The sequence below is a fragment of the Podarcis pityusensis genome (assembly GCF_964106645.2).
Source record: "Podarcis pityusensis genome assembly, chromosome: 9".
Taxonomy (NCBI): Eukaryota; Metazoa; Chordata; class Lepidosauria; order Squamata; family Lacertidae; genus Podarcis; species Podarcis pityusensis.
Window position 1 is genome coordinate 48493793 of NC_138034.1, and position 26391 is coordinate 48520183.

At 42.5% G+C, this 26391-nt stretch overlaps 2 protein-coding genes and 2 long non-coding RNA genes across 4 annotated transcripts in view; 2 read left to right on the forward strand and 2 right to left on the reverse strand.

Annotated features, from left to right (window-relative positions):
- Positions 1–1967, reverse strand: part of FGF2 (fibroblast growth factor 2) — a 57890-nt gene extending 55923 nt beyond the window's left edge. Inside the window, exon 1 of the transcript XR_013990785.1 lies at positions 682–1967. The gene's annotated coding sequence lies outside the window, so the exon portion shown is untranslated. The remainder of the gene's footprint in view (positions 1–681) is intronic.
- Positions 1968–2183: 216 nt separating this feature from the next.
- LOC308485868 (uncharacterized protein) lies at positions 2184–7589 on the forward strand. Its single transcript, XM_081022107.1, has 5 exons — positions 2184–2314; positions 5219–5374; positions 6236–6364; positions 6450–6587; positions 7143–7589. The coding sequence occupies exons 1-5, from the start codon at positions 2225–2227 to the stop codon at positions 7230–7232; spliced, it is 603 nt and encodes a 200-aa protein (XP_080878233.1). The 5' UTR covers positions 2184–2224; the 3' UTR covers positions 7233–7589.
- An 8678-nt stretch (positions 7590–16267) lies between these two features.
- LOC308485605 lies at positions 16268–16807 on the reverse strand. Its single transcript, XR_013990648.1, has 2 exons — positions 16706–16807; positions 16268–16325 (listed from the first exon to the last, which is right to left on the reverse strand). It is a non-coding gene; the product is annotated as an uncharacterized lncRNA (long non-coding RNA).
- Positions 16808–17018: 211 nt separating this feature from the next.
- LOC308486012 lies at positions 17019–23518 on the forward strand. Its single transcript, XR_013990899.1, has 6 exons — positions 17019–17316; positions 19504–19594; positions 19723–19758; positions 21638–21778; positions 23249–23326; positions 23429–23518. It is a non-coding gene; the product is annotated as an uncharacterized lncRNA (long non-coding RNA).
- The last annotated feature ends 2873 nt before the right edge of the window (positions 23519–26391 follow it).

A 26391-nucleotide genomic window follows, 5' to 3' on the forward strand; every position in this document is an offset into this window, starting at 1 on the left:
TAAATTGGCAAAATAGCCCTCAGGCAATAAATAAATACATCTCCCACTTCTGAAGTAGCATGAACATGCAGGTCAAGTGGTTTTAAAACTCACATGCATTATTAACTTGTTGGTTCATGATGGATAACGGGCTGAACAAATAAAGGGAATGTGACCCTATCTCTGTACCTTCCTTCTGTCCTTTGTGGTGTCCAGGTAATGCCTGGAAAAAATATTCAAGGCTTGCATGAAGAGCTTGCATAGCTAGGCAGCTGCCAAGGCCTCAATTTCCCAGGAAGGCTGTGTGCATAACAGCTGCTACTAAGCCGTAGCGGTTCCTGGAAGGCTTGAGTCCTGTTGAGTGGGTGCCATCACTTACTGCGGGATGTTCTGCTCTGTGCTGTGCTAAGCAACGCAGCAAGTGACCAAGGCAACTGCCAGCACCTTTGCTTGCTCCCTCTCTCCGCCTGAGCTGTGTGCTGTAGGAAGGAACTGGACCCAGCAGGTTCGAGCCATACTGCTGCATCCCCCAAGGGGAAGGCACAGAGCAACTTTGCCGGGCCAGCCAGGTGGCTCACCTGCACTTAGCACCCGGAGAGAGGGCTGCGTAGGTCTTGCCCTCTCCCTGGGCAGCAGGACCACCATAGCCCAATACTTCCCAGCACACCGCCCGGAGCGGCCAGCCCTAAAAAAATACATTACCTGCTTAACTTTAGGTTCCCCTTTGAAAGATGGCATCACGCTGTGCCTTGAGCCTGAGCATCAGTTCTTCATCTCCCTTCCACAGAGCTCCCAACTGCTTTCGCTTCTCTCTGTGTGTATCTTCTCTCTCTCTCTTTCTCTCCCTCCAGCCCTCACTAGCCTGCAAGCACAAACTCTCTTGCCCGCCCCGGACGGAATTCAAGGCACTCTACTGAGCATGCTCCTGAGCTCCGAGCACGCTCAGTAACATCTACTGAAGCCCTTGCCCTTACCCAGCCCTTGCTGGGATGATAGCCCAGCCTTTGCTGTTAGTGGGGATGCAAAGGTAAAGGGGCGGGACAAGAGAAGTGGAAGAGCAGTGGCCGTTGGCCGGAGACCAGTCAGAGAATACAAAAGGGCAGAGGTGTGCCCCGTGCATTTTTTGGGTGGTCTCTGAAGAGGGAAGGGACCACACACACAATTTTTTTAAGGCACAAGAATTGCTGCTACTGGATTTTCTCGATTCCCTCCCCCGCGCTTCTCTGTGCTCAGTCATAGCCGCTACAGTATTTCTTTCTTCCGAGCCGTTGTAGATTCGCAGAAAAGAGATGTATTGACTGTAATTAGTTTGAATATGCTGCCTTGAAGTATCGTTTAAGTGTAATATTTCAGAGAAGTGCACTGTGCATGCGTGCGTGTATTCACCCGCCTCTCGACTTGCAAAACCAACACCGAAAGGATTAGAAAGTGCGACTGCTTGCCTGCCAATTCTTGGAACTCGCTTCTCAAAGTGGAAGTGTTTGCGGCTCAAACTCTCCTCCCCCAGGAACCACATTAACTGCAGCCTTATTACTGGGTGCCCTTCCCGGAGAGCCAAGTCCCGTTTAAGTCAGCGGGCGCAAAAGAGGACTGCGTGGTTAATGTGTGAAGCGTGCAGGGAGAACCCTCTGCAGGGACAGACTGCAGACTGAAGCCTTTTCACCTCATGTTCTGACTCCTATACTCTCTTGTTCCTCCCTCGCTCCCTGATACCTGCGCAACCTACGTCCAGTATCAACATTCACGCCGAAGAAGCGTCCTGGAGAGCTCCAAAGCTTGCTCAGAACTTTGGCATCACCGCACTATGGCGTTCAGGGTTCTCCCCACCCGGGTCAATGTGACTATCATCTTCTAAGGGATTTGTACTAGTAGAGACACTCTGCACATGCTAAAAGGCAGTTTATTTTCCTGCTTCTTTTTGCTCCCTCACTTATTCCAGGACTCCGCAGTACAAATGGGGAAGGGGCCAGCTTCCTGACATAAATCAAGCCCCTGGCCGCTCTCTCTCCTCCCTGTTCACAGCGCGCCGGCGCCCTCCGATGGGAAGGGGGGGCGGTTGCCAGGACACCGCCTCCGCTTTGTTTGTGTATCCAGCCAGAAACGGCAACAGCGTTCTGCGTGATGTCACAAGGCCCGCAACTCCCCTCCTGCCGCCTGGTTGGCCCTAGGAAGAGAAAAGGAGCCGGGGCTTGCCGGGAATCCCTTCTGTCATTGGACAGTGTTCAGCTTCTAGGGGCGGAGCGGCATGAGTCAGAGAACGCAGGTGGTTGAAGAGTCGGCATCCGCCTCTTCGTTGAGCGAACCAAGCGCGGGGCGAGACAGACTTTACAGAATGGTGAGTTGTGCTTCCTGCCCGCAGTTCTTCATGCATTATAAAACAGTGCCTGCTCCCGCCTCCTACTTAGGAGGACCAGAGCTGGTAAATCTGTCTGTTTGCCCGCCCATTCCAATCTCTTCAAAGCCTGCCCACCCCGGAACATCTGTCACCCCCCACCCATCATGTTATTCGTGGTTTTCTCGCGGTTTCCTATGATAAGCTGAGGCGAGTAAAAACAACGCCAATACGAATCTGGCAGCACACAATGCTCCTTTGAATGTTTACAGGGAAGTAAGACCCACTGAGTTCCTTGCAGGTAAGTGTGCCATTTAGCTTTATAACTGATGCCTCCATCTCAAATTTAGAAGACTGTGGGGCAGCAGTGCCCAAGCCCTAGATCTCTTGTGCCAGCCCCCATCTTTCCTGCCCCTCTCCACTTTTTAGACTTAGTTGGGGGAAGGGTTACTTGGCTTTCAGGGTGACTGGGTCTGCTCGGTTTGCCCCAGACACTCCAGACGTCTGTGCAAACTTGTGTCGCGCCTCCATGTAGCAAGCAGCATTCCTTCTCTGAGGCAGTTTGAACAGCCACTATTCAACACGCCTTCTTCACACAATGTGCATGTGTGTGTATAATGGTAAGACCGCCATCACACAGCCTCCACTAGAAGATTTGCAGTGTCACATCACAATCCTGGATTTGCATGAAGTCGTGGTGGGGTAGAGGTAGGGGAGTCAAAGAGAAGACAGGTTGCACAACAGCTGTGGCTGTGGCATGAGAACTAGAAGGGAAGGACACTGAGAGGGGAAAGAAGTGGGAAAAGTCTGAATAGATTTGCAAAAAAGGTTTTAACAAGGAGAAATAGCAGAGGTGCATGCAAAACAGAAGCTAAGACCGAAAAGGTAACACAACAGAGCCTCTCTCCACTCCTTTCTGAAGCTTTGTTTTAAACCACCACTTTCCCCTTCAGTTATCTCCTTCTGCTTGCTCTACTCTGTTATTTAAAACCTCAATTTTCCACTCACTGTCGCCCTCTGCCACTGTTTAAAACTGCCATTTTCTTTTCAGCGCCTCTCATTTTTTTCTCGTACAGTGGTACCTCAGGTTAAGTACTTAATTCATTCTAGAGGTTCGTTCTTAACCTGAAGCACCACTTTAGCTAATGGGGCCTCCTGCTGCCGCTGCGCCGCCAGAGCACGATTTCTGTTCTCATCCTGAAGCAAAGTTCTTAACCCGAGGTACTATTTCTGGGTTAGCGGAGTCTGTAACCTGAAGCGTATGTAACCCGAGGTACCACTGTACTCAAATTTTCTCCCTCTTCCTTTCCTCAGCTGCCCTGTGTGAAAGAGTTAAAAGGATGCAGAGCCCTCAAATATTCCACAGTACTTTAGCACAATGTATTTCATCCCTGGTACCATGTGTTGTTTTCAACATGAAGTTCCAGATTCAATGTAATCATTTAGAATAGGTATTTTATTAGCAAGCATAAACACCCATGTATGTATAGGTACAACATCTATCAACTGAACTGAACCTTCTCTAACTGAACAAAGTAACTGGCAGGTGTGCTTCTCTAAGATTCTATTTGCCTTAAAGATACAGCAACTTATATAATCACAGCAAAAGTGGCTACAGCATGGGAACGGATGTGGTCTCTGTGTAAGGGGGAGTTGAAAAAAGGAGTTAGGGTGAAGATAATAACGGAGTGTGTGGGCTGCGAAATAGACCAGGAAATATGAAAGTGGGTGTGGTCTGTGTGGAAGGAGGATGAAGAAGAGAATGCAGGGTAAAGGTGAAAATGGGTATGAAGGGAGTTGCAAAAAAGGGAGCAGAAGGTATAGGATAATGAAAACAAGGACAGGAAAGTGTTTGAAGAACAGGTGGGCTTAATAAGTGGGCAGTAGGTGAAAAGGGTGCTTAGTAGTTCAATATGTGGATGGGGAGGAAGCTCCAGCTTAGCGTGGGAGGGGCTGTGTGCAAGGGTGGATTGCACAAAATAAGAGGGGAGGCATAGACACAGGGGTGAAGGTGAAAATGGGTGCAAAGCAGGGCTGCCAAACAGAAGAGAGAAGTGACTTCAGAAGTGGTGTTGAGAAAGTGAAAAGCGAGCTTAGTAGCTGCATTAAAAGGTACTGGTCTGTGCCTATCTACTTAGAGCTCCTCTTTGCATAGGGTGAGGTGGCACGGCTGCATGCTTACTTGGGGCAAAGGCTTATACAACACAGCTGGACTGCCTGTGTGTGTTCAAACATGTATTTGTTGAATGAGCTGCCTTGGACAATGCATCTCCCCAGTTTGTGGAGGTGAGCATGTGTGTGCAGCTTGTCTCCACCCACCATGTCTGCCATGCCCTTCATGGTATATGCGAGGCGGGAAAAACCCAGTGACACTTGCACAATTCTATGTGCGTAGATGATAATTGTGTGCGTGCTTAATTTCCTGCTTTTAATAGGAAAATCAAACCTGATGTTTTTCTTTTTGCCTATGTGCATTGATAACTGTACACATGTGGGCGGCCGTTGTACATTCCATCCCCACAGGTAGAGATGGGGAGGGGCAGGTGACGCTGGTGTGCTAGGAAGGAGGGAAGGAGTTGTGCGTGCTTTCTCCCCAATATGTGATGGGCCAGATCTGGGGGAAGGGGGTTGTATTGCCTGATCTGGTTCCATATCTAATATAGACCTGTGAGAACACCTTTGCGCGAGTAGTCATAATATGTACTTCAATACAGAACAGTGAGGGGAGGGGAGGTAAACAATTGCAGCCCAAAAGTCCTCTGCTCTTTAATTTTAGCAACTTTGGCAAATCAAATACATGTAGACATAAATATTTTTTTTTTAGAATGTGATAACTATGTATTTTTGTATTTTTAGCTTTCTGCAAATAATCTTTTTAAATTCTCTCTTTCTCTCGCTTAATGAAAGGCATCTGGTTTTAGAAGACCAACCTTGGGTGCTAACCTGCGAAGGAAAAGTGGGCTGAAACATGAATTGTCCGAGGAGCAAAAGCAGGAGGTCCGGGAAGCTTTCGATTTGTTTGACACCGATGGATCTGGCACCATTGATGTTAAAGAATTAAAGGTATGTGTGTGTATTCTTGTAGTGATTTATAGTGCGATCCTAGGGATGCAGGTGGTGCTGTGGTGTAAACCACTGAGCCTTGGGCTTGCCAATCAGAAGGTCGGTGGTTCAAATCCCCACGACGGGGTGAACTCCCTTTGCTCGGTCCCTGCTCCTGCCAACCTAGCAGTTTGAAAGCACATCAAAGTGCAAGTAGATAAATAGGCACCGCTACACTGGGAAGGTAAACGGCGTTTCCGTGCACTGCTCTGGTTCGCCAGAAGCGGCTTAGTCATGCTGGCCACATGACCCGGAAAAACTGTCTGCAGAGCGGACAAACGCTGGTTCTCTTGGCCTGTAAAGCGAGAAGAGCACCACAACTCCAGAGTCGTTTGCGACTGGACTTAACTGTCAGGGGTCCCTTTACCTTTACCTAGTGTGATCCTAACCATGTATGCTTGGAAGTAAGCCCTATTGATTTTAGTGAGGCATACTCTCAGGTTTGTGGTTTTTGTAAGTGAAGGCTGACTGTTTCTTGCTTCAGAACTATTTCTACATACATAAAAATGTAGCTTATTAATACACAAACTGAAACGACCATAGCTCAGTTATAGAGCATCTGCTTTGCGTGCAAAAGGTCCCAGCTTCAACCTCTAGATAGGACTGGAAAAATATATATACCAGTCTGAAACTCTGGGAAGCTGCTGCCAGCCAGTGTTGACAATACTGAGCTAGATGGACCATTTTTCTGACTTGGTTTAAGGCAGCTTCCTGTCGTGCTAATCAGCTGGTGCCCATAAGTCACACAAGCTTCCAGGTGGCTCTCCCTTATGTTTCCAACACGAACTTGTGTATGTAAAAGTGGTTTGCATTCTATTACAGGTTGCAATGCGTGCTCTTGGCTTTGAGCCAAAGAAAGAAGAAATTAGAAAGATGGTAGCAGATATCGGGAAAGAAGGAAGCTGTGTCATAGAGTTTGAAGACTTTTTGACTATGATGACCCAAAAAATGGTAAGACATAATTTTGCTTTTGTGCAGTTGGAGTAAGAGTCAGCACTTCTTTTTTTACTTCTCTCCCCCTTCCTTTTCTTCAAAGAGTGAAAAAGATACCAAAGAAGAAATCCTAAAGGCTTTCCGATTATTTGATGATGATGCAACAGGCAAGATTTCATTTAAAAACCTAAAGAGAGTTTCCAAGGAACTTGGAGAAAACTTAACAGATGAAGAGTTACAGGTAAATGTTTTGCTTTGGTAAGCCTTGATTCATAGATGCTGCATATTTTAAATAGTTGGGTAATAGTTGGAGCTGGCAGCACTGAGGGTCATTGGGTTGTTTAATTGTATTTGTGCATATTTCAGAGGGCTCTGAAGTACACCTGTTCAGCCATCACTTCTTCCAGGATATGGTGTTCTATTTCCCCCTTGCTGGTATTCTCCGCACTCCTGCAACATGCAGTGATCATTTTGTAGAACTGAACATGCTCAGTCCTGATTGTTGGAAGTTTGCCCCCCCCTTCCCCCAAGAGAAAGGGAAAAAAAAGAAGACTATTTTTTGTAGTTCTGAAAACATGAGTGTCTTCAAATCCTGCTGATACCTTGTGTTTAAACAGTTCTGTTTTGACTACATAAGCAGAGGCATTTGGCAAAAGAGTTTGCTGTTTGTATTTAGGATATTTATTCATCAAGCATTTCAATTTTGGGCATTATAATGGAGCTGAGAAAACACTTAACAAAATGAGTGCTGGATGCTTCCAGGTCAGTGCTTAATCTTCAGTGTTTTTTTTTACAGGAAATGATAGATGAAGCTGACCGTGATGGCGATGGTGAAATAGATGAACAGGAGTTCTTGAGAATCATGAAAAAGACCAGTCTATATTAATGGCTATGTTACCTAAAAGGTGACCCGCAAAGATTTAAAAATATTTCTGCTATTCTTTGATGAGCTCAATAGGATGCCAGGTTTGGATTGAGGGAGGGAGATGAGTGGTGCTTTTTTTAGAGAGAGATTGAGATTGATTGAGAGAGAGAATATCTGCCAAATAGGTTCGGGGTTGTTTTTTTAAGGTGCTGGATTTAAACAGTTCCTGACTCAAAAACTCTGCTTCGTATCTGACCGAATTAAGATTTGTTCACACTATAAAACTTGCAAAATGTAAGAGCACAGGTAACCTCCTTCCTAGGACTTTGAGAGATATCACGATGATTTATTACCCCATTAAAAACAACAAAAATTACACCAGAATTGTGACTTGTAATTCTTCATTAAAGAATTTGCAGCAACATATGTTTGGTTTGGATGGTAAAGTGATAAGATCTTTATTTGTCAATAACATGTTCCTCGCTCAGCTACACAGGTGAATATGTGTGAGCCTTAATTGTAGAAACATTCAATTTTTTCCTCACTGAAAGAAGAAAGGATGGTACTCTGAACTGAAGGGGAGAGATTATGAGGTAGATGGTTTTGGATGCCAGCAGTTCCTTACGGAGTGCCAAGCAGAGTCCTGACCCTTAATGCAACTTAAATGTGAGGGTGGTCACGAGAGGCTTCCAGTTTTATCAGGGAAATGTCAGGGGACAAATTGGAGCTGCTTAACCCTCTCCCCTCCAGTAGTTTCTTCTCGAAATTGCCCTTTTCAGCTAGTGAGGAGCAGATGGGGATGGAATTTTGAGCAGGAAAACATCTGGAGGGGGAAGAGTTAAGCACTGCCTTCTCCTGTTGTTCCTCTGATCAAATGGACAGTCACTCATGATCACCTTTCTCCTCTCTTGCATCTTGTTTGACCCCCCACTATTTGAATTTTAACCCATATCACTGGGATTCAGCTAGCAACAGTGCTCTGTATCAGGAATGGGAAACCTGTGTATCTCAGGCTGTTGTTGGATTTCATCTCCTATCAGCCGCAGCCAGCCTGGCCAGTGGAGAGTTACATCCCTAAACATCTGGAGGGCCACAGGTTCCCTGTCCCTGCTGTATATGGAGGTACTTACAGTGTATGCCACACTGCTGCAATCTTGTTAGTCAGATCTTATAAAGGTAAAGGGACCCCATTAGGTCCAGACGTGGCCGACTCTGGGGTTGCGGCGCTCATCTCGCTTTATTGGCCGAGGGAGCCGGCGTACAGCTTCCGGGTCATGTGGCCAGCATGACTAAGCCGCTTCTGGCGAAACCAGAGCAGCACACGGAAACACCATTTACCTTCCTGCTGGAGCGGTACCTATTTATCTACTTGCACTTTGACATGCTTTTGAACTGCTAGGTTGGCAGGAGCAGGGACCGAGCAACGGGAGCTCACCCCGTCACGGGGATTCGAACCGCCGACCTTCTGATCGACAAGTCCTAGGCTCTGTGGTTTAACCCACAGCGCCACCCGTGTCCCTGAGTCAGATCTTATAGAATTATATAAATGTTTGCTATACAAAGCCCTTGAGTTTTGCAAAGACCTAAGCGTAAACTTTTTCTTTCATTCTGGGAGTAGCCCCAGTGAAGTTAACACAAGCCATCTAAGGGTGACTTTGGTTTGGCATGTTTTTAATGTCGGGTTTGCTTAGGTCTTGCACTCAGTGCCACACAGTGAGGTCCATATGCCAAATCATTGCTTTTCACATGGCAGCTTCTTCTGAGTGGCATGATCCTCCACATGGGTGCCTGAATCTGTGATGTGGAATATCTTAAATAAGCAAATATGTGGGTGATCTTTCCAATGAAAGTGCATATAAATTCCTAACCTTCCCTGAAAGCGTCAGTGCAATAAATGCTTTAAAAAGTTCATTTTTTCTAGAAACAGTTACTTGGTGTTGATTAACAGCTTTTTTGTGGCTAGTGTCTGGGCCGTTATATAAGAAATTACTGTCTCACAGTCTAAGCAGGACCACTTGTCAATTCCTTCCATTCTAGGTGTTTTATATGTAGGAAATGCATGTATGTAATCTACTGCTTGATGTCTCATATGATGCAGTTTTTAATTTTATGAGATCTTCAATAAACCAGCATTAGACTGTACCCGAGAGGCCCCCCCCCTTTAAAAATGCAGGCAGCTATGGTACTTTCTCAAGGTAGGGATGATTTTACAGTTTTGCTGGGTCAGCCATCAATGATCTACTGACAGTAGGTTATGGGCCTAGCAGAGGATTCCGATGTTTGACTTCCAGCATGTTCTAAACCAGCTCTTGCAGTGTTTAGGTTGTGCGTACTTTGGAGTGCAACACTCTCATGAAAGAAACCTTGCCTGAGTCCCCCGCCCCCAATGAGGAAACGTTTTGAGCTTTTTAATTTAGGAAAAAGTGAGTAAGGGGCAGACACAATAGAAGAGGAAGTTGATAGAAACAAGTTTTCCTTCTCTTCTCCTAATGCTAGAACACAGGATGGAGAAAGTTTAATTATACAATCCTTTCTCTCTCTAGATGTAGTGATGGCAACCAACTTGGATGGCTTTAAAGAAGGATTAGACCAATTCATGAAGGATAAGGTCCATTGTCAGATGGTATGCCTTTGAATCTGACTTGCCCATTATACTAAGTGGGTAGAGAGTGCTGTTATATGCAGTCCTGTTTGTGGGCATTTCATAGGCCTCATGTTGGCCACTGTGAGAATAGGATGGTGGACTGGATAGCCTTTGGGCTGATCCAGCAGGGCTCTTATATCCATATATATGTTTGGAAGAAGTGCAAGCCTGACAAGTGAGCCTTAGACACTAGGAAGCGCACTTTGGAACACTTTGAGAGAGGAGCCTGAAGAGGAACTTTTACTTTTTACATTAGTCACCAGCCACTGTGTACAAGGATCAAGATTTAGATTGCCAGAGATACAGACAATTTGGGGCAGGCAGGAAATCTGATAAACAGAAATGGAAATGTGAAAAAAGAAGTCAGAATTTCATTTGGCGTCACAACGCCTGGGCATGGCGGTGAAGAAAACGTGAAGTGCGGCATGCAGTCTGCCAATGAATGGGGGGATTTCTCTTCGTTTGGGGCTTTTGGGGACTGTTGATATGTAACAGATTAACGGGATGCCTTGGAAACATGATCTCCACCTACTTTTTTTTCTTTGCATTTACGGTAATAATGGGGAACAGTAGTGATTTCCCCCCCTTTGGTTTAAGTTCCATTTTATTATTCATAGTGAAACTTGGTAAGATGGGCCAAGCTTGAAAGTTACTTCATCTGTACACCTGTGGGTTATTTCTCTGATCTTTTCTTCTTCTTTAATTGCAGTCTGAAGTTATTTACTTGTTCATGTTCCAAGGCATAACACTTTGGAGCTACTCTGCTCTCATTTCCAATTTCCTGTTTGTTTTTAATGTTCTGCTTACATGTATATCTGAGTTATATTTTGATTTGGTTCTGGTTTAATAAAGACAATTGAATCCTTATTGTACTTCTAAATCATTTAGTGCTTTTATTCCTTTCACTTTATATTTTAGCAGCTGCCTTGGGGAACTGAGGGAGGCCTAGATGTAGGTATGATTCACTTAATTCTTCAGTGGGTTTACAGTTTCACCACTTATTCCTGTTGGGCTGTAAAGAGGCATCTCATTAGATTTTGACTCACTAATTGTGGTTTACAGTATGATACATGGGAGGCTTAAGTAACATTGCAATGTACCATTAATATTAATACCAATATACCAATATTAATACCATTAGTACCAATATACAAGGTTCTTGTAATAATATACAAAGCCCCAGACAAACTGGGGGCAAGGTACCTTACTGTCAGGGACTGGACTGAGGAGGAATGGTAGAGACTGCCTCCCCCTCCGCCTCAATCTTCCAGAGAAGAGGAAGACAGAAAAATTTACAACAGTGGTTTCCAGAAGGTCATGGTTCAGATAGATGAGGGGCAAAGCTGGGAAATAACGGGAGAGGGGGGGAAGCAAGCAGAACCAGAGCAGCTAGCTGACACGTTATCACTAGAAAGCATTCCAGACCCCCTTTCTCCCAGAACCCGGTGAGCAGTGAAAGTAGGAGAGCAAAGAGCTAAGAGGCAAATGGCCTTAAACAGCCACCGTAAGGGGGGGGGGTGCTGTTGACAATTGAGAAGGAAAGGAGGGTGGAGTTTACTCAGAGCAATGCCATTACTCCAAGAGGTTGCCTTTCTAAGCCTCTCTCTGTGAATATTGAATAAAAGACTTTGGTAAGAGCTTTTTTTGTCTGTCTGTCCCTGGCAGCCTGCTGTGGGAGGATCGGATTCTCTGATGCCTGACACGGTCTGCCTGAGCCCTTATATCCCAGCTGTGCTGTTAATTATCCAGGGTTTCAGAAACCCAACTTGCTCCAACTAGGCCATTTTGTGTCACTGGTCCCACGTTGTGGACTACTCCTTCCAGCAGAGATTCAGCATGCTTCCTAGCTACTAATTTCCAGGCATCTCTTGAAGACCATTTAATGCCAGCAGGCCTGTCCAGTTGTTTAATTTTCAAATTAGTCATTTTAGTGACAATTTTGTATTGTTTTAGACTATTGTATTTGTATATGTTGTGCACTATCTTGATTTTTTTTTTTCTGACTGGGAAGTGTTTTATTAAATCAACAGCAGACATTTTTCAGAAACTTCCAAGTAATCAGAGAAAAATTCTATGAAACTACACCAAAAGGTCTAGTGGTGGCCCACTATTTAAATAATGAGTGTGACTTCAATCCTAAACCTATCTGCTAAGAATTAAGTCCCACTGAAAGCAATAATGGTTATGGTTAAAGTAGCCAATGATGATCATGATAGCCTTATATTTAACTCTAGCTACATGTAAGATTGGAGTCATACATGAACAGAGATGGATATTATCTCAGAGACCTGCATCAGATTAATTTAGCAATTAACTGGGGAAGGGATTTCCTGGAGGGAGGGGAGAGGAAAACTAGGGAAATTCGTAGGACTCAGATTACATTATCCATCCTTTCTGTTTCCAGACGCATGCCCCATCAGCACACACCCTTGAAACACACCTCACCATTTACTTTCAATATATACAATGATGCCAACAGTCTGAGAGGTACAGAACAACAAACCCTTGTGTTGCAAACTTAACACAACAAACAACACAAGCAACATGATGACCAGTATACTAGATAACACTGCAATTCTTACTGCATAATATACATAATTTAGTACAACAAAAACAAAATGTGTACACTTGCAAATTTTCTAGTGAATTTAAAATCAAATGAACACACGTCATATGACCACTGCTCCTTGTGCATTTTTCTAATCTATGAGTTGTGCTGAAGAAGATTCCAGCAAAATAGTCAGATTATCCGGGATCACTGTCTTACGTTGTTATTCACTTACTACTTCGGCACCATGAACACCTAAAAAGTTTTACTGTTTAGCCCACAGGATAGCACCTATTACTTTGTTTCAACTATTATACTTCTACGGACTTTCAAAGATTGGCAGACGTGTGTTCATTCGATTTCAAATATATTAGAGAATTTACACGTGTACACATTTTGTTTTTGTTTTTGTTGTACTAAATTATGTATATTATGCAATAAGAATTGCAGTGCTATCTAGTATACTGGTCAACAGTCTGAGAGGTGCATAGTTCAAAGGGAGAAGGGTCTTCTTCTACTTCCTTCTCAGACACTCCAGTATGCTGATTAACAGCACTTGGGAAATAGATTCCTCTGAAAGACTGAGCCCCTGGGAGAACTACATCTCCCACAAACCTTTAAGCTGTTGTCCCAATATGCCAGAGAAAGAAGGGAGAGGAATTTCCCTCCTTGCAGCACTAGGTGTCTGCCTGTGTTGACACGTGTATTAAAACAAGTGGGGAGCTGGAGCTGGAATGGCAGCAAGTACAATAGAGAATAGAGGATGAGCAGGAGGCAGTTTTTCTCTGTCTCAGCTTTTGGTAGCTTTAGAAACCTGCCCCTTCTTTGAGGCGCGCTGATAATTCTGTGTCTGAATGATTGAGGCATAACACTGATGCATATTCAAATACACATCAAATTGAAAGCAGATTCCCACTGAAGGGAGAAATTCAGATCACACTTCATTTACGTCAAATTATGGCTCCTAATTCACATGTGATATGCACACAGATCAGAGTGATGAAGAAGGAATTCTAAAACATCATTTAAAATATTTAGTGGCACTTATTATTTTATTTATTATTCTTTAGTGCATTAAATCTATATATATCGCTTGATTGTAAAAAATAAAAATAAAAATCATATGTTACATGGATCTAGTTTACTCCATACTGCTTTAACAGAAATGCGTTCACAACCAACTGAATTATGTGCCAAAAGTTCTGTTGAAGAACATTACAAAGCTTAATTTTTTCAAAAAAATTATAAATACTTATGAATACACATAACTAATTCCAAAGGTAACTGTTAAGCTTTGGGGAAATTTTCCTCATGTTTTATTCAAATTCACATTGACGTTTTCACCCATTGTTCCCATTTAAACTGATTTGCCACAGATAGCTGATGGAAAAATGCTGAAAGGAAATAACAGAAATGCAAAAATAACAGCACTGAATACAACTACTTAAAAAAAAACCCAACAACCTGCAGGATGTGTTCTTATTCTTTAAAAGCTTAGCAATGCAACATGTTCTATGGAAAAAGTTTACTGAGCAAAACAGCTTAGCCCTTCAATGATGTCATGAGAACTGCATTAACAAGCAAAAAGAAATCTGAAAAGTCCCCAGAAGCATCAGCGAATTTGTCAGACCTTTTTCAAGTAAAATGCAACCACAATGCCAGAAACAAAGGCAACCTCATAAATGCTGTATAGATTATGATACAGAGAACGTGATGATTATTAACTTCGTTTATACTTTCTATAGTGAATCATATTAATTGTTTTGTTTTTAGTGGAGCACGGAGAAAGGGTGAATCACCTATTTCTGAACCATTTCTCAGTGCAGTTCCCTCTATAATCTGTGATAGCTAGCCAGCACAAGTTCGAACCAGAGTTAATTCCCAGATCCCTTCTTATGCTTCCCAATCTCTCTCTCTCTCTACTCCAATCATTTCCTTATTCTGCAATGAATGAAACTTCACAGGGGTCACTTTCAACAAAATTCTTTGAAAGCAGTTAATTTCATCATTAGCCTTTAAAGGGGTTGAACTGTATCTAACCCAATAGTGACTAAGCTATAGGAAAAGCATCTCTTCACTTTAAGAACAGGTGGGTGGGGAAACCTGGTTGTGAACGAGGGCTTAAGTCACCGTAGCTGGGTGGTAAGTGAGGGGAAACAGAGAATTGTTGCCCAGGGTTTCTAGAATTCCACTGAATAGAATTCAGATTTAAAGCCCACGAGCTGTTGACTCAGCATGTTCCTAAACTGAGCTTTTAGAAAAGGAGTAACCCCTGCTCTTATCAGATGTGGACTATATCAGTTCTTCAAAGAGCATGAACTGCACAGGATACCGTAGAGAGATCACACACTTTTAAATCCTTGGTTGGCGCCCTGCCTGGAGAATTTATATATTTATTTATTTATCTACCAATCAGGCTGTGTAGACATCCTGATTGCAGAATGGTTTACAGCACAACATTAGATAAAACAGGATTATAATTTAAAAAAGAAGAAGCACATGAAATGCAATTAAAATGAACAGCAGATAAAATAATCGCAAGGATTAAATGCCACAGCAATGCTGAATAATAATGATAATTTATTATTTATACCCCACCCATCTGACTGGGTTTCCCCAGCCACTCTGGGCGGCTTCCAACAAAAGATTAAAAGTACATTAAAACATCACTCATTAAAAACACAGACTGATGTGGAAATGTGGAGAAGTGAACTTACAACTGGAAAAATGAGAAATGTGGGAGAAACAAAATTGACCAACTTGTCCATCTCTAGTTCCATCTGATACTTTTTTTAACTGACCATGTTGTGTTGCGTTTTGTGCTGTTGTGCCTTACTGTTAAGAGTTGTTTTATTGATTTGTTTTTATTAATGTTCAAGAGATTGCCATTCTGAGAGAGGTTTGCAGTGTGGCAGCAAAGGGGTATAAAACACAGAAATCAATATCTGTGGAAGTGCTTAATGCTTCAGATCACTAAGGTAAGCTTTTATCATATAAATTAGCAGGTGACTAGTGGGTGGCGCTGTGGTCTAAACCAAAGAACCTAGGGCTTGCTGATCAGAAGGTCGGCAGTTCGAATCCCTGCGATGGGGTGAGCTCCCATTGCTCGGTTCCTGCTCCTGCCAACCTAGCAGTTCGAAAGCACGTCCAAGTGCAAGTAGATAAATAGGTATCACTCCGGCGGGAAGGTAAATGGCGTTTCTGTGTGCTCCTCTGGTTTCGCCAGAAGCAGCTTAGTCATGCTGGCCACATGACCCGGAAGCTGTCTGCGGACAAACGCCGGCTCCCTCGGCCTATAGAGCGAGATGAGCGCGCAACCCCAGAGTCGTCCACGACTGGACCTCACGGTCAGGGGTACCTTTACCTTTACCTAACACTCAAAAGGTTAGATCATAAGAACTGTGAGCAAATTTATGCCTCTGGATTGGGGTTTTTCCAGCTTTCTCCTTCCCACTGCAACCCCCTGTGCCAACTCCACACATCCGCAAAAAAGCAGTCCTTTGGTTGTGGTGCAGGAGGCTGAGAAAAGGAATTCATCAAGTGTCATCCTCAACCCCCTTATGTGAACAGGAGTGCTTTCCATTTGCACATGCAGCCTTTAGGATCCAACCCAGTATTAATAATGGAATTACACAAGGAGAACCTGGAGAAAACAATGGGTGGGATTCACCTAATGAATTCCATCAGTGGAAGCCCTGTGCAAGGTCTTATACTTGCACTATGGGGCTTTCTCCTCTCTCTGCCCCCACCCCCAAAACTGGCTTGGGGGGCAGGGGGAGCTGGAAGAAGAATCAGAACAGTATAGGTGGGTAGGAGAGGGGGAACCATTCTCTGGGAAGCTGAAGAGCATGAACGGACAGAATGTTCAACTGACATAGCACAACTTTAAAGTCCTCCCAATGTTGTAGTGTGTCTTCACCTCCTAGAAGAAGAAGAGAAGAGTTTGGATTTGATATCCTGCTTTATCACTACCCTAAAGAGTCTCAAAGAGGCTAACAATCTCCTTTCCCTTCATCCCCCACAGCAAACACTCTGTAAGGTGAGTGAGGCTGAGAGACTTCAAGGAAGTGTGACTAGCCCAAGGTCACCCAGCAGCTGCATGTGGAGGAGCGGGGACTCAAACCCAGTTCCTCAGATTACGAGTCCACTGCTTTTAACCACTACACCACACTGGCTCTCCTAAGCAAAGCTGAGGGTTCCTGTCACAAAGTGAACCACAAAATGGAACAAGTGAGCAGGGACAGTCTGCTCATAAGGTGGGCTGAAGAAGTCCAAGAGATGGTACCTCCAGGGGCTCCCCACCTGCACCACTGCCAGTGGAGAAGCAGCACTGGCAGTGCCAGTGGTTTCTGGTGAGATCTCATGAAATCTCGTGCACTCCATGCAATCTCCATGAAATCTTGCCAGAACCTGTGATCGCCACTTCATGGGCACCACCACACAAGAGAGGCTTCAGGGTTGGTGACACCTTCTAGTTTATGCCCCTACAACAGAGCAACAAAATCATCTGCTGCCCTATGCTCAGTTGTGACCTCTACAGTTAACACAGAGTGACATCACCATCTGTACTAGCTAGTCAACACAACTAGGGTATATGCAAAGGTGCCCCAATGAGTCTCCCTCCCCCAAAAGTCTCAAGCTGGAACATCTTCTGAAAGCCTTGGCATAATTTTGTGTTTTATCTATTGTTTCAAATCCTAAATATTTGGGATAAAGCATCCTACATTTTAAAAAGCCCTACTGGTCCACTGAAGCTGAGCTATAAAAAAAATAGCCATATTTTAAAGTCCTTCATATCTGAGAATGGAGAGAGAGAAAATTATCTGCGTTATTACACATCGATTTCAATGATATTTTCCATCATCAAAAACTGTATTTCTTGAAAGAAGACAATCATGAAGGGCAAAAAGCAGGTAGATGACACAACACCAAGAGATCACCACAGCAACCCCTTTCTGTGGTGTGGGGTCCTAAGGAAATAGGGAAAGCCACGTACACCAGCACCTTGTGATATGAAAGCTAGGAGCTAAATGGCACCTTAAACTTAGGTTATGGGCGTCGCAATGGAGTGTAGGCGCGCTTTTTTTAATAACAAGAATACAAAGCTGAAAATGAATGAACTTACATTCATTTTTCACTTGGCCCAGTCCTCATCTTAAGACTGCAAAAAACAAAGCCATACTTCCCTTGCCCACCCCCACCCCCCAAATTTCTTATGAGGGTCCCTTCTCCAGTCTTCAGAGAGTGGCTGGAAGTGGAGAGACAGAAAAGGTCCTCCTTTTCTTTCAGCAGTGGCAGTTTTAATCTGAAATCTTAGGTTCAGTACTGCGTCCAGAGCTCAGAAACTGCTCACATTAATGAAATTCCCTGTCACAAAATGCACCTAGAACAATAGGAGTGTTGAATGCTGGCATGTGGTTCCAGAGCTCATTCAAGGTTCCAGAGCTCATTCAGATGGCAATCCTAAATACATTTACTAGAGAATAAACTCCATGAAAAATGGTGGGAATTACCTCTGAGGTAATTAATAGGTTTTGCTATTAATGTGGCTCTAAACCCTTCCAGAATTTCCATCACGTGCCTCTTAGGCTACCACAGTTGAACAGTCAGCAGTGAATGGGAGAATGATGATACAAATAGACAAGCCGTCATCCAAATTCCCAGGACTTGACATCTTTCCACAGGGCCTGCAAGACAGAGCTGTTCCACCAGGCCTTGGGTCAGGGCACCGCCTGACTCCCTCCTTTGGCAATCTTCACAGAACTTTAGCCTAATGGTTGCCATCAATTTGAGTTGAATTAGTTTTAATGAAATGATTTTAGAATGTTGTATTATTTTATTGTTGTTAGCCGCCCTGAGCCCGGCTTCGGCTGGGGAGGGCGGGATATAAATAAAATTTATTGTTATTATTATTATTATTATTATTATTATTATTATTATGGGGCAGTTCAAGCATTAATTCTATGTGGTACCATCCTATGATGCTAGTGATGGTAACACTGGTGCAGCCAATGCAGCGTCTTCCAGATTTTGTTAGACTGCTACTCTCATCATCCCTGACCATTAGCCATGCTGGCAGTGGCTGATAGGAGTTGCACTCCAACAACATTTGGAGGGTGCCATGTCAGTTCCCCCTGGTGTAGTGGTTAGAGTGCTGGTTTGAGACGGGCGAGACACAAGTTCAAATCCCTTCACTGACTGGGTGACCATGGGCCAGTCACCATCTCTCAATCTAAGGTACATCACAGTATTGCTGGAAGGATCAAATGAGAGGACTATATTGGCCATTCTGATGTCCTTGGGGGGATGGTGAGAGGAAAAACTTATGACACATCTCTCTAACGTGTATGCTTTTCATGATAAGTGGAATCATGACACAGGATACTTCTAGACCAGCAATTTGCCATGTGAAGTCTGAAACAGCCCAGGAAAGGACTTATTCAGATCTTGGAGCGTTTGAACAAACTCTTAATAATTTGGATGACCAATTGGCATACATGAGCTGAGCAATTTCTGAAAAAAGCACAACTCCATCCATAATGCTTATTCCCCTTCTGTTTTAAGGGTTCAAAACTAGCAACTAAAATTTTACCCCAACTTCTGTTGGGGAAAAAGTTGGGTTAAGATTTGATTTGCTGGTGTGAAATTGGGTCTGCCAAATTATGACAGGTAAGAGTCCGTCATGCACATACATCATCTTCATTTATTACGTATACATCATATTGAGGCACATGACTCATACTGAAAATGGGAATTCACCCTTTCACTCTTTTTCCCTGCCCAATATGCGAATGGGACATATTTTAACTCATGAATCCATGCTCCTACGCACAAACTCTCTCACCTATATGCATCAAGCCAGTGGAAAAGAAAAAGGGGTTACTCATTAATCCATGAAATAAAGCTTTCCAAAGTGAAATGTGTGGTTTTTCTTATCTCGCCAGAAAGTCTTAATAAATAGGTAGGTATAACGTACCTGAGAACAGCTAAATTAACCTAACTCTTCAGAGAGCACTTATTCTCCTTATGATTTAAAATTAAATTCCTGCAGATATGTCAAGCGTGCTCATTTACTGTCTGCTCTGTGCCTTTTCTACCAGTCTAATTCAGGCTGCTACAGTCAAGAGACCCACTACGGCCTTTAATGAACTCATTGAGAACTTAAAATACTTGCAGCGTAGGATACAAAATGTAAGTATGGTTTCAATAGCAATGCAAGCGAAATGTAAATTTTCTATTTATTGGGGGGGGGGGGAATTAACAAAGTTTTAAATGAAAGTATGAAATATAAAAATGTATTTGTTTTTATATTTATCTAGGATACTGTTGAACTACATTCACCAAGAAATATCCTGGTAAGACTGACTCAACATTTGCTTTCTGTTGTTAAACATTCTAGATTTGTTTTCAAATTGTAGCTGTTGATGCCATGTGTATTGCATAGTGCTGAATCCCTATATCATGGGTACTGGTCATCCATTGTTGGGTTGCTCTTGTGCAAGGGAAATAGCCCTGGTAGAAGCTGCTATCAAAGAAGCAGTGATTTAGGATTAACCAGATCTCAGGAGAAAAAAGCACTCATCGCTTTGCAGGATTAGTTTCTTATTTTGTTCTAATTAAGTAATAAATATACATTGGCCAAAGGCTAGAACATACAGCTCTTTCAATCCAAACGGATTACTGATTTGTTAACAGGGTGTGTGGTAGAAAGGACTGATGCCATTTTAGTCCCAAACAAAGGCAGCTGATTATACCTTTTATTGCACCAGCTCTGCAGGCAGAGCAGCAAGTGTTTTGTAATGGCAGGTCAAAAGTTTGTTGTTTATTACACTTGTACAGCACTCTTCTTTCAGAAGCTCAAAGCCTATTAGGCGAGGCTTCCACGGTGTCCTTGCTTAAAACTGGGTCATAATATCCACTTAGCTATAATATCAGGTTCTCCAAGGCCACCATCAGCTGGCTATTCTACAAACCTAGTTGGTCAACATAAAGTTATCACCAGAGACATTTTGAATATTGTTTTGATGAAGGAGGACTAACACAAGAAAGGTGACTGTAATTCTAAGCATGATCTAGGATAACATTAAAAGAGAAAGAGAGATTTCACTTTTAAATTGGCATTTTGCATTTAAAATAATTGAGAAAGAAGAAGATTGTTTTTACTCAGCAAGGGATCTTGGAGTTAAATGTGCGTAAATACAATTGTTTCCTGAAAATAGTTAGAAGGGCAAATAACATTGCTCCATGAACTAGTTGCATTACACTTGACATCAGTATGCATTATAAAAAGGTATATATTTCTGAAAGCTGAAGTATGAAAATTGAGCACTCTTGTTTGCCTTGACTTAAAAAATAAATAAATCAGACCAAATAGAAATTGCTTCAATTACAGAACAACAATATAACTGAAAACTTACATTTTAAAAGTAACAGAAAAAACTCACCCAACTTCCTTCTGCTTACTACATTCTGTTACGCTTCAGAATGCTATTCTGTTTTTGTTCATAACTTGAGCAAGGAAGGTCTTCCACTTCTTTGCTACATTTGTTAACTGTAAGATATTATTATAGTTCCCATCAAATTAGCATTCTTTAAATAGCTCAGTATGTGTTAAAACAAACAGAACTAGTTTCCCTCTGAGAAAACCCTGCCAGGATCCCAGAAGCAATGTATCTACAGTTAGTGACTAACTGCTTAATCATAACTTTTCAAGCAATACAGTCTGCTAGGCTCAGGAAGTTAGCGGTTTCACACACACAACAGTCTTTTAATGCCCTTACCTACCATTCTGTACTAGTAGTTTTCTGGGCATAGCGGTCTTAGTTTACTGTGTAGTACTATAATTGAAAACTGCAGAGGGAGAAAAGGTCCCATTGTTGTAAATTTGGGAAGCTCAAGGCAGATTACAAGCTTGAGTAAGCAGTGTTTGGGGAGCAAGAGTGGGAGATGGCTATTGCTTTCACACCTGACTTGCAGGTTTCCTGAAGGTAATGGGTTGGCTGCTGTTGGAAACTGGACTGGTTTTGCACTGTATGTGTGAAGGGCACATGCAAAACTGAAATGGGAAAAATGCCAGTTGTACTTGCAAAGCTGTCAGAATGGCAACATGAAGTGGTAAAATGAGTACGGACCTAAAACACTTCATGTGGGAAGACAAATTTGACTGTTCAAATATGACCAGAAGTCTAAGAATATCTTGCATCAATATAACGATATATATGTTTTTCCTTCCAGGGCACTTGCCTCCTCCCTGCCTTAGACTGCTTCAAAAATGAAACCATATTATTAAGGCCACTACAGGATCGCAAAACAGGTGTGATCCTCACTCGCATCAAATATTTCCGTCCTCCTCCTATTCCCGGTGCATCTGACTCGGTATGGCTAATGATAACATGTTATTTTATAGTAAATGGACTGACCCAATAATTTGTCTGATGTTTTGGTATGTTCCATTAGGTTCTGCAACAATAAAGGGGGCTAGCAGGTTTACCAGACATAAAGATTTGTGCCTGTATCATTCAAGATTAACTTTATAAATAATTACGTTTCACATGTCTATCTCAACAGATGGGCAGTGGATTAATGTGCTTAGAAAGCTCAATGGAAGCTGATACAATAGGAGTCAACACATAAACTATATAGCATCACAGCTTGAATCATCACATGGCACTGTGAATAAGCCATTAGACAACTTCTTATGATTATATAGGACACTTTATTTCCAACTTCTATTCTCCTTGCTGTGTCCTCAGGGACAATAGAATTAAGAGCAGAATTGCTTTTAGAAGCTAGGTATGTAGCTCCCCCAGCTGAGAAGTAAAACTTGGATAAACAGTGAGTGAATTAAACTATGGTGTAACATGATCAGGAGTAAGAATATAAGCTTCAAGTTCCTGTTTCAAGTAGCAGCTCAGTTATTATTATGACAAACATTGGCCAGACCCACACACTCTTGTTGGCTTTTGGAGAAATCACTCTCCTTTTCTAGCGGTATTCTCTTGGGCAGTGTTGAATTCTGGTCTTCTATAATGACTTCTGTGGTGGCATGAGGGGCTACAGTGGGGCTACAGCTCTCTATGATCCTGGTCAGCGTGGCCTTAAACATGTCACTATCTCCAAATCTTAAGCAAATGGATGATACTAACCTACTTAGGAAAATTCTTGTAAGGATTCCTTTTGGTTCTTAAATGGCAAAACGATATTCTGATGTGGTAAGACTGCAAGTTACAATTTCCTGAAATTCATGGAAAATGTATGCTGGGGTTGAAGTCACACTTTGCTACCTTGGCAGCCTTCTGCCAAAAACTCACTGCTTATGTAGGATTGTCCGAATAAACTAGAATAATCAGTGTGAAGACTGGGCTGGCTTTTCTGCCACCCAGTTTTGCATTCAGACCTATAGGATTATATACCATAGAGTTTCAATGACAGAAACTTAGAATTTTGAGATGCTGTGTTGGACCTGTGAGACCTCAAGTCATACACCTGTTCTTAAGGAGAAGGCTGAACCCAGAGCTTCCTGCTTCATTTTACCATTTGAAAATGGCTCCAGGTGATGAGGCTAAAATACCACATCTCAAAGAAAGTGTTTGTGTTCAGCCCTGGGATATATGAAATAAAAGATGATCACCAACAAGTTTCCTAGAGACTAAGCATTGCGACCAAGGGTATCAGGTGGCACAAACATTACAAAAGTGAATAGGTAACACTTAAGATAGGGGACAGCACAATTTTACTTTCTCACCTTTGTTTCTTTTTTAAAAAATGGAGACAGCTAATTAATTTTATTGTGTAATCTCTTTAAAACACATGAAAAATAATTAAGACTTTTTCTTCATCTGACAGACGTGCCCTTCATGTACCAGTTATAAGAAACAGAGCCTAAGAACATTTTTGGATGAGTTTATAACACTGCTACAGCAGGTAATAAAAGTGTAATCACAATCATCATTATCTTGTTTTTGGCATTTGCTTTTTCAACTTGTCTACTAGTGTTTAACATTTTTGTAATGTCTATTTTTACAGATGTATCAGCTTCACATGGAAAACCAAAATCAATAGGACACCTGCTGTTTCAACACCCGCTATGTCAGTAATATAAATGTAAATATTGTCTGCAAGCCACATTCTTCTTTTGGGTGGGTGGGTGGGGTATATTGAACTATTCAGTGTGGGCATGTGGGTTCACTTGGACATTTCCAAAATGCCAGCAAAAAGAAAAGAGAACAAAAAGTATACTCTAAAAAAACCCAATTAATTAATTCATACAGTGGAAGCTTGGGTTGTGAACGTGATCTGTGATGCACGTTCGCAACCCACAACGTTCGCAACCCACAGTGGTGTGTCTGCACATGCGTGGGTTGCAATTCAGCACTTCTGCGCATGAGCAAAGCACAATTTAGCGCTTCTGCGCATGCACAACCGCCGAAACCTGGAAGTAACCCGTTCCGGTTCTTCCGGGTTTCGGCAGGTCCATAACCCAAAAAAATGCAACCTGAAGTGCCTGTAACCCGAGGTATGACTGTAATTCTATGAAGTAAGATGTAATACACCATTTTAAAAGGGGACTGTTTCAGTACTGTGACCAATAAGCTACCTCTAGGCTGCATAATGTTCTGGGGAAAGGTCTTGAACTGAAACTAAACTATTAAAAAATATGCAGAGTTGCTACAAGGTCTTGTTCATATTTGTAGTCCCAAAGTAAGGAGGTGTGAGGGATATTTTAATAGATAAAGCCCTTTTACTGTTTGTACCACTCGCTGTGGGTAAAACCTCAGTGCCTAGGACTTGCCGATCATATGGTCGGTGGTTCGAATCCCCGCGGTGGGGTGAGCTCCCGTCTTTCGGTCCCAGCTCCTGCCCACCTAGCAGTTCGAAAGCACCCCTAAGTGCAAGTAGATAAATAGGTACCGCTTTATAGCAGGAAGGTAAACGGCGTTTCCGTGTGCTGCGCTGGTGCTGGCTCGCCAGAGCAGCTTCGTCACGCTGGCCACGTGACCCGGAAATGTCTGCAGACAGCGCTGGCCCCCGGCCTCTTAAGCGAGATGGGCGCGCAACCCCAGAGTCGGACACGACTGGCCCGTACGGGCAGGGCTACCTTTACCTTTACCTTTTTATGGGAATCATTGATTCAGAAAACCCACCGACCACTGCAGTGCACAGTAATTTAAAACGGCCTGCTAGTTCCTAAAATGCATCTTCATTTGAACCCTACAAGCAATATGAACCTGTTTTGTTGTCCAGACATACAGGGCATATACAAATGTGAATATGCCCCAAAGAGAAAATCTGGACAAAGTTTTTGGGGGAACATTTTTAAAGCCTCCCCCCAATCACCCTACTTGCACAGCATAAATCCACCCAGACGCCATTTTGTAGCCCAGTTCCAGGACATATGGCAGCCCTTCATTAAGCTATTTTGATTACATGAAAATACCTTTTAGTGTTATTGCAGAGACTTTCATTCTTAATGAATGTTACTCTTCCTCCATCTTATTGGCCACAAGTTAACAACAAAGCCAGGGTATGTTCTCAGGTGAAAGAAGTGCCATTGTATCCATATTTTGCATCTCATTAGTCACTGTGAGACCAGGATGTCAGTCTAAATGAATCTTTAAGTTGGTTCCAGCAGAGCTCTTCCTGCGTTCCTATTTATTACTATGTTCTAACAATTAAATTAATCAAACGTAAGAAACTGTTTGCTTCGAAGAAAGCCAGTATGGACTTGATCAAGCTCAATTCCCTTTAGTGTATGAATAGTTCTCACTTACTACAGAACAGACTGTGGCAGGTGGGAGTGGCCGGAAATTTGCAGCGTTATCATTTTCCTTAAATTTTCTGAGTGAAGATTTACACTGTGCTGAATGGTGGAGAATTAATTTTCTCCTACGGAGAATTAAGAATCTGTTTATGGTACCAGTCATAATTGTTGTCAGCAGACATTTCAATATGTATTCTAACACGGCTTGGAGACTTTCCTGCATTCTTGTGTCTACAAAATTATACATTGTGTCCTTATTTAATAATTATTTATTACACGAACTGTGTGAAATACTGCAACTATGTTGTTTATTTATATGCCAATTGATAAAATTTATTTAAAAATTTCAGAATATTAAAATGTTGTTCAAATGATATGCTTTGTTTCTCATCACTTACAAGGATTCTCATTACTTGCAAGGAAACAATCAACATTTCAGATTTGCCATGTTATTTAACCTTACAACTTTATCTGGTGTTATTTATGAAAATATATATTCTCCCCCCCCCCTTGCCATGAAGGTCCCAGAGCAGGTATAATAATAAAAAATAAACAATACTAAAATTGGTTAGAACAATTAGGTTATATTATGTCCCCAAACAGTCAGTTATTTGTGCTTCATTCAAAAGCAAAGTAAAATATAAATGCAGTATATAAACTACCCTTTGCCACTGATAAAACAAAATAATACCTTCCTAGTGATTATGCAAATGCCAAAAGTGGGAAAAAAACCAAAGCTTAATGGTTATTCTAATAGCAGCTCAATTTATATTACTTATTTGCCCATCTGCTTAGACTACACTGGATTTAATCTCGTGCATTAGCCATTATTCAATAGCGTTACCTGGGAATAATTCCCATTCAACTCAAGGATGCTTACTTCTGACAACATAGGTTCAATTTGTAACATACACTGAGCTTCAATAGAAGAGACCAGCAGGCAGCTGAAATGCAACCTTTTACTTTTACTGTAATCAGAAATACAAACCAAGTTGGGCTGAGCTACCAGGTGCAGGTCCAGGGCCATAGCCACCACCCTGGTAAAAGGCTGTGGACAGACTGACGAGACCAACCAGGCAGATGGAGAGTGGTGGATCACAATGAGGATGGAATTGAACAGACTCCTTTCTAGAATCCCACACACACACCCTTCAAGTCTGGCAGCACATTCATTATCCCCTCATTCACTTCCCAGAGCAAGGAAGGTCAGTCAATACGCTGCCAGACA

Coding starts and splice junctions, on each gene's coding strand:
- LOC308485868 (XM_081022107.1), top strand. CDS start 2,225: ATGAGTCAGAGAACGCAGGTGGTTGAAGAGTCGGCATCCGCCTCTTCG. Junction 6,365..6,449: donor CTATGATGACCCAAAAAATG/GTAAGACATAAT, acceptor TTTTCTTCAAAG/AGTGAAAAAGATACCAAAGA. Junction 6,588..7,142: donor TAACAGATGAAGAGTTACAG/GTAAATGTTTTG, acceptor TTTTTTTTACAG/GAAATGATAGATGAAGCTGA.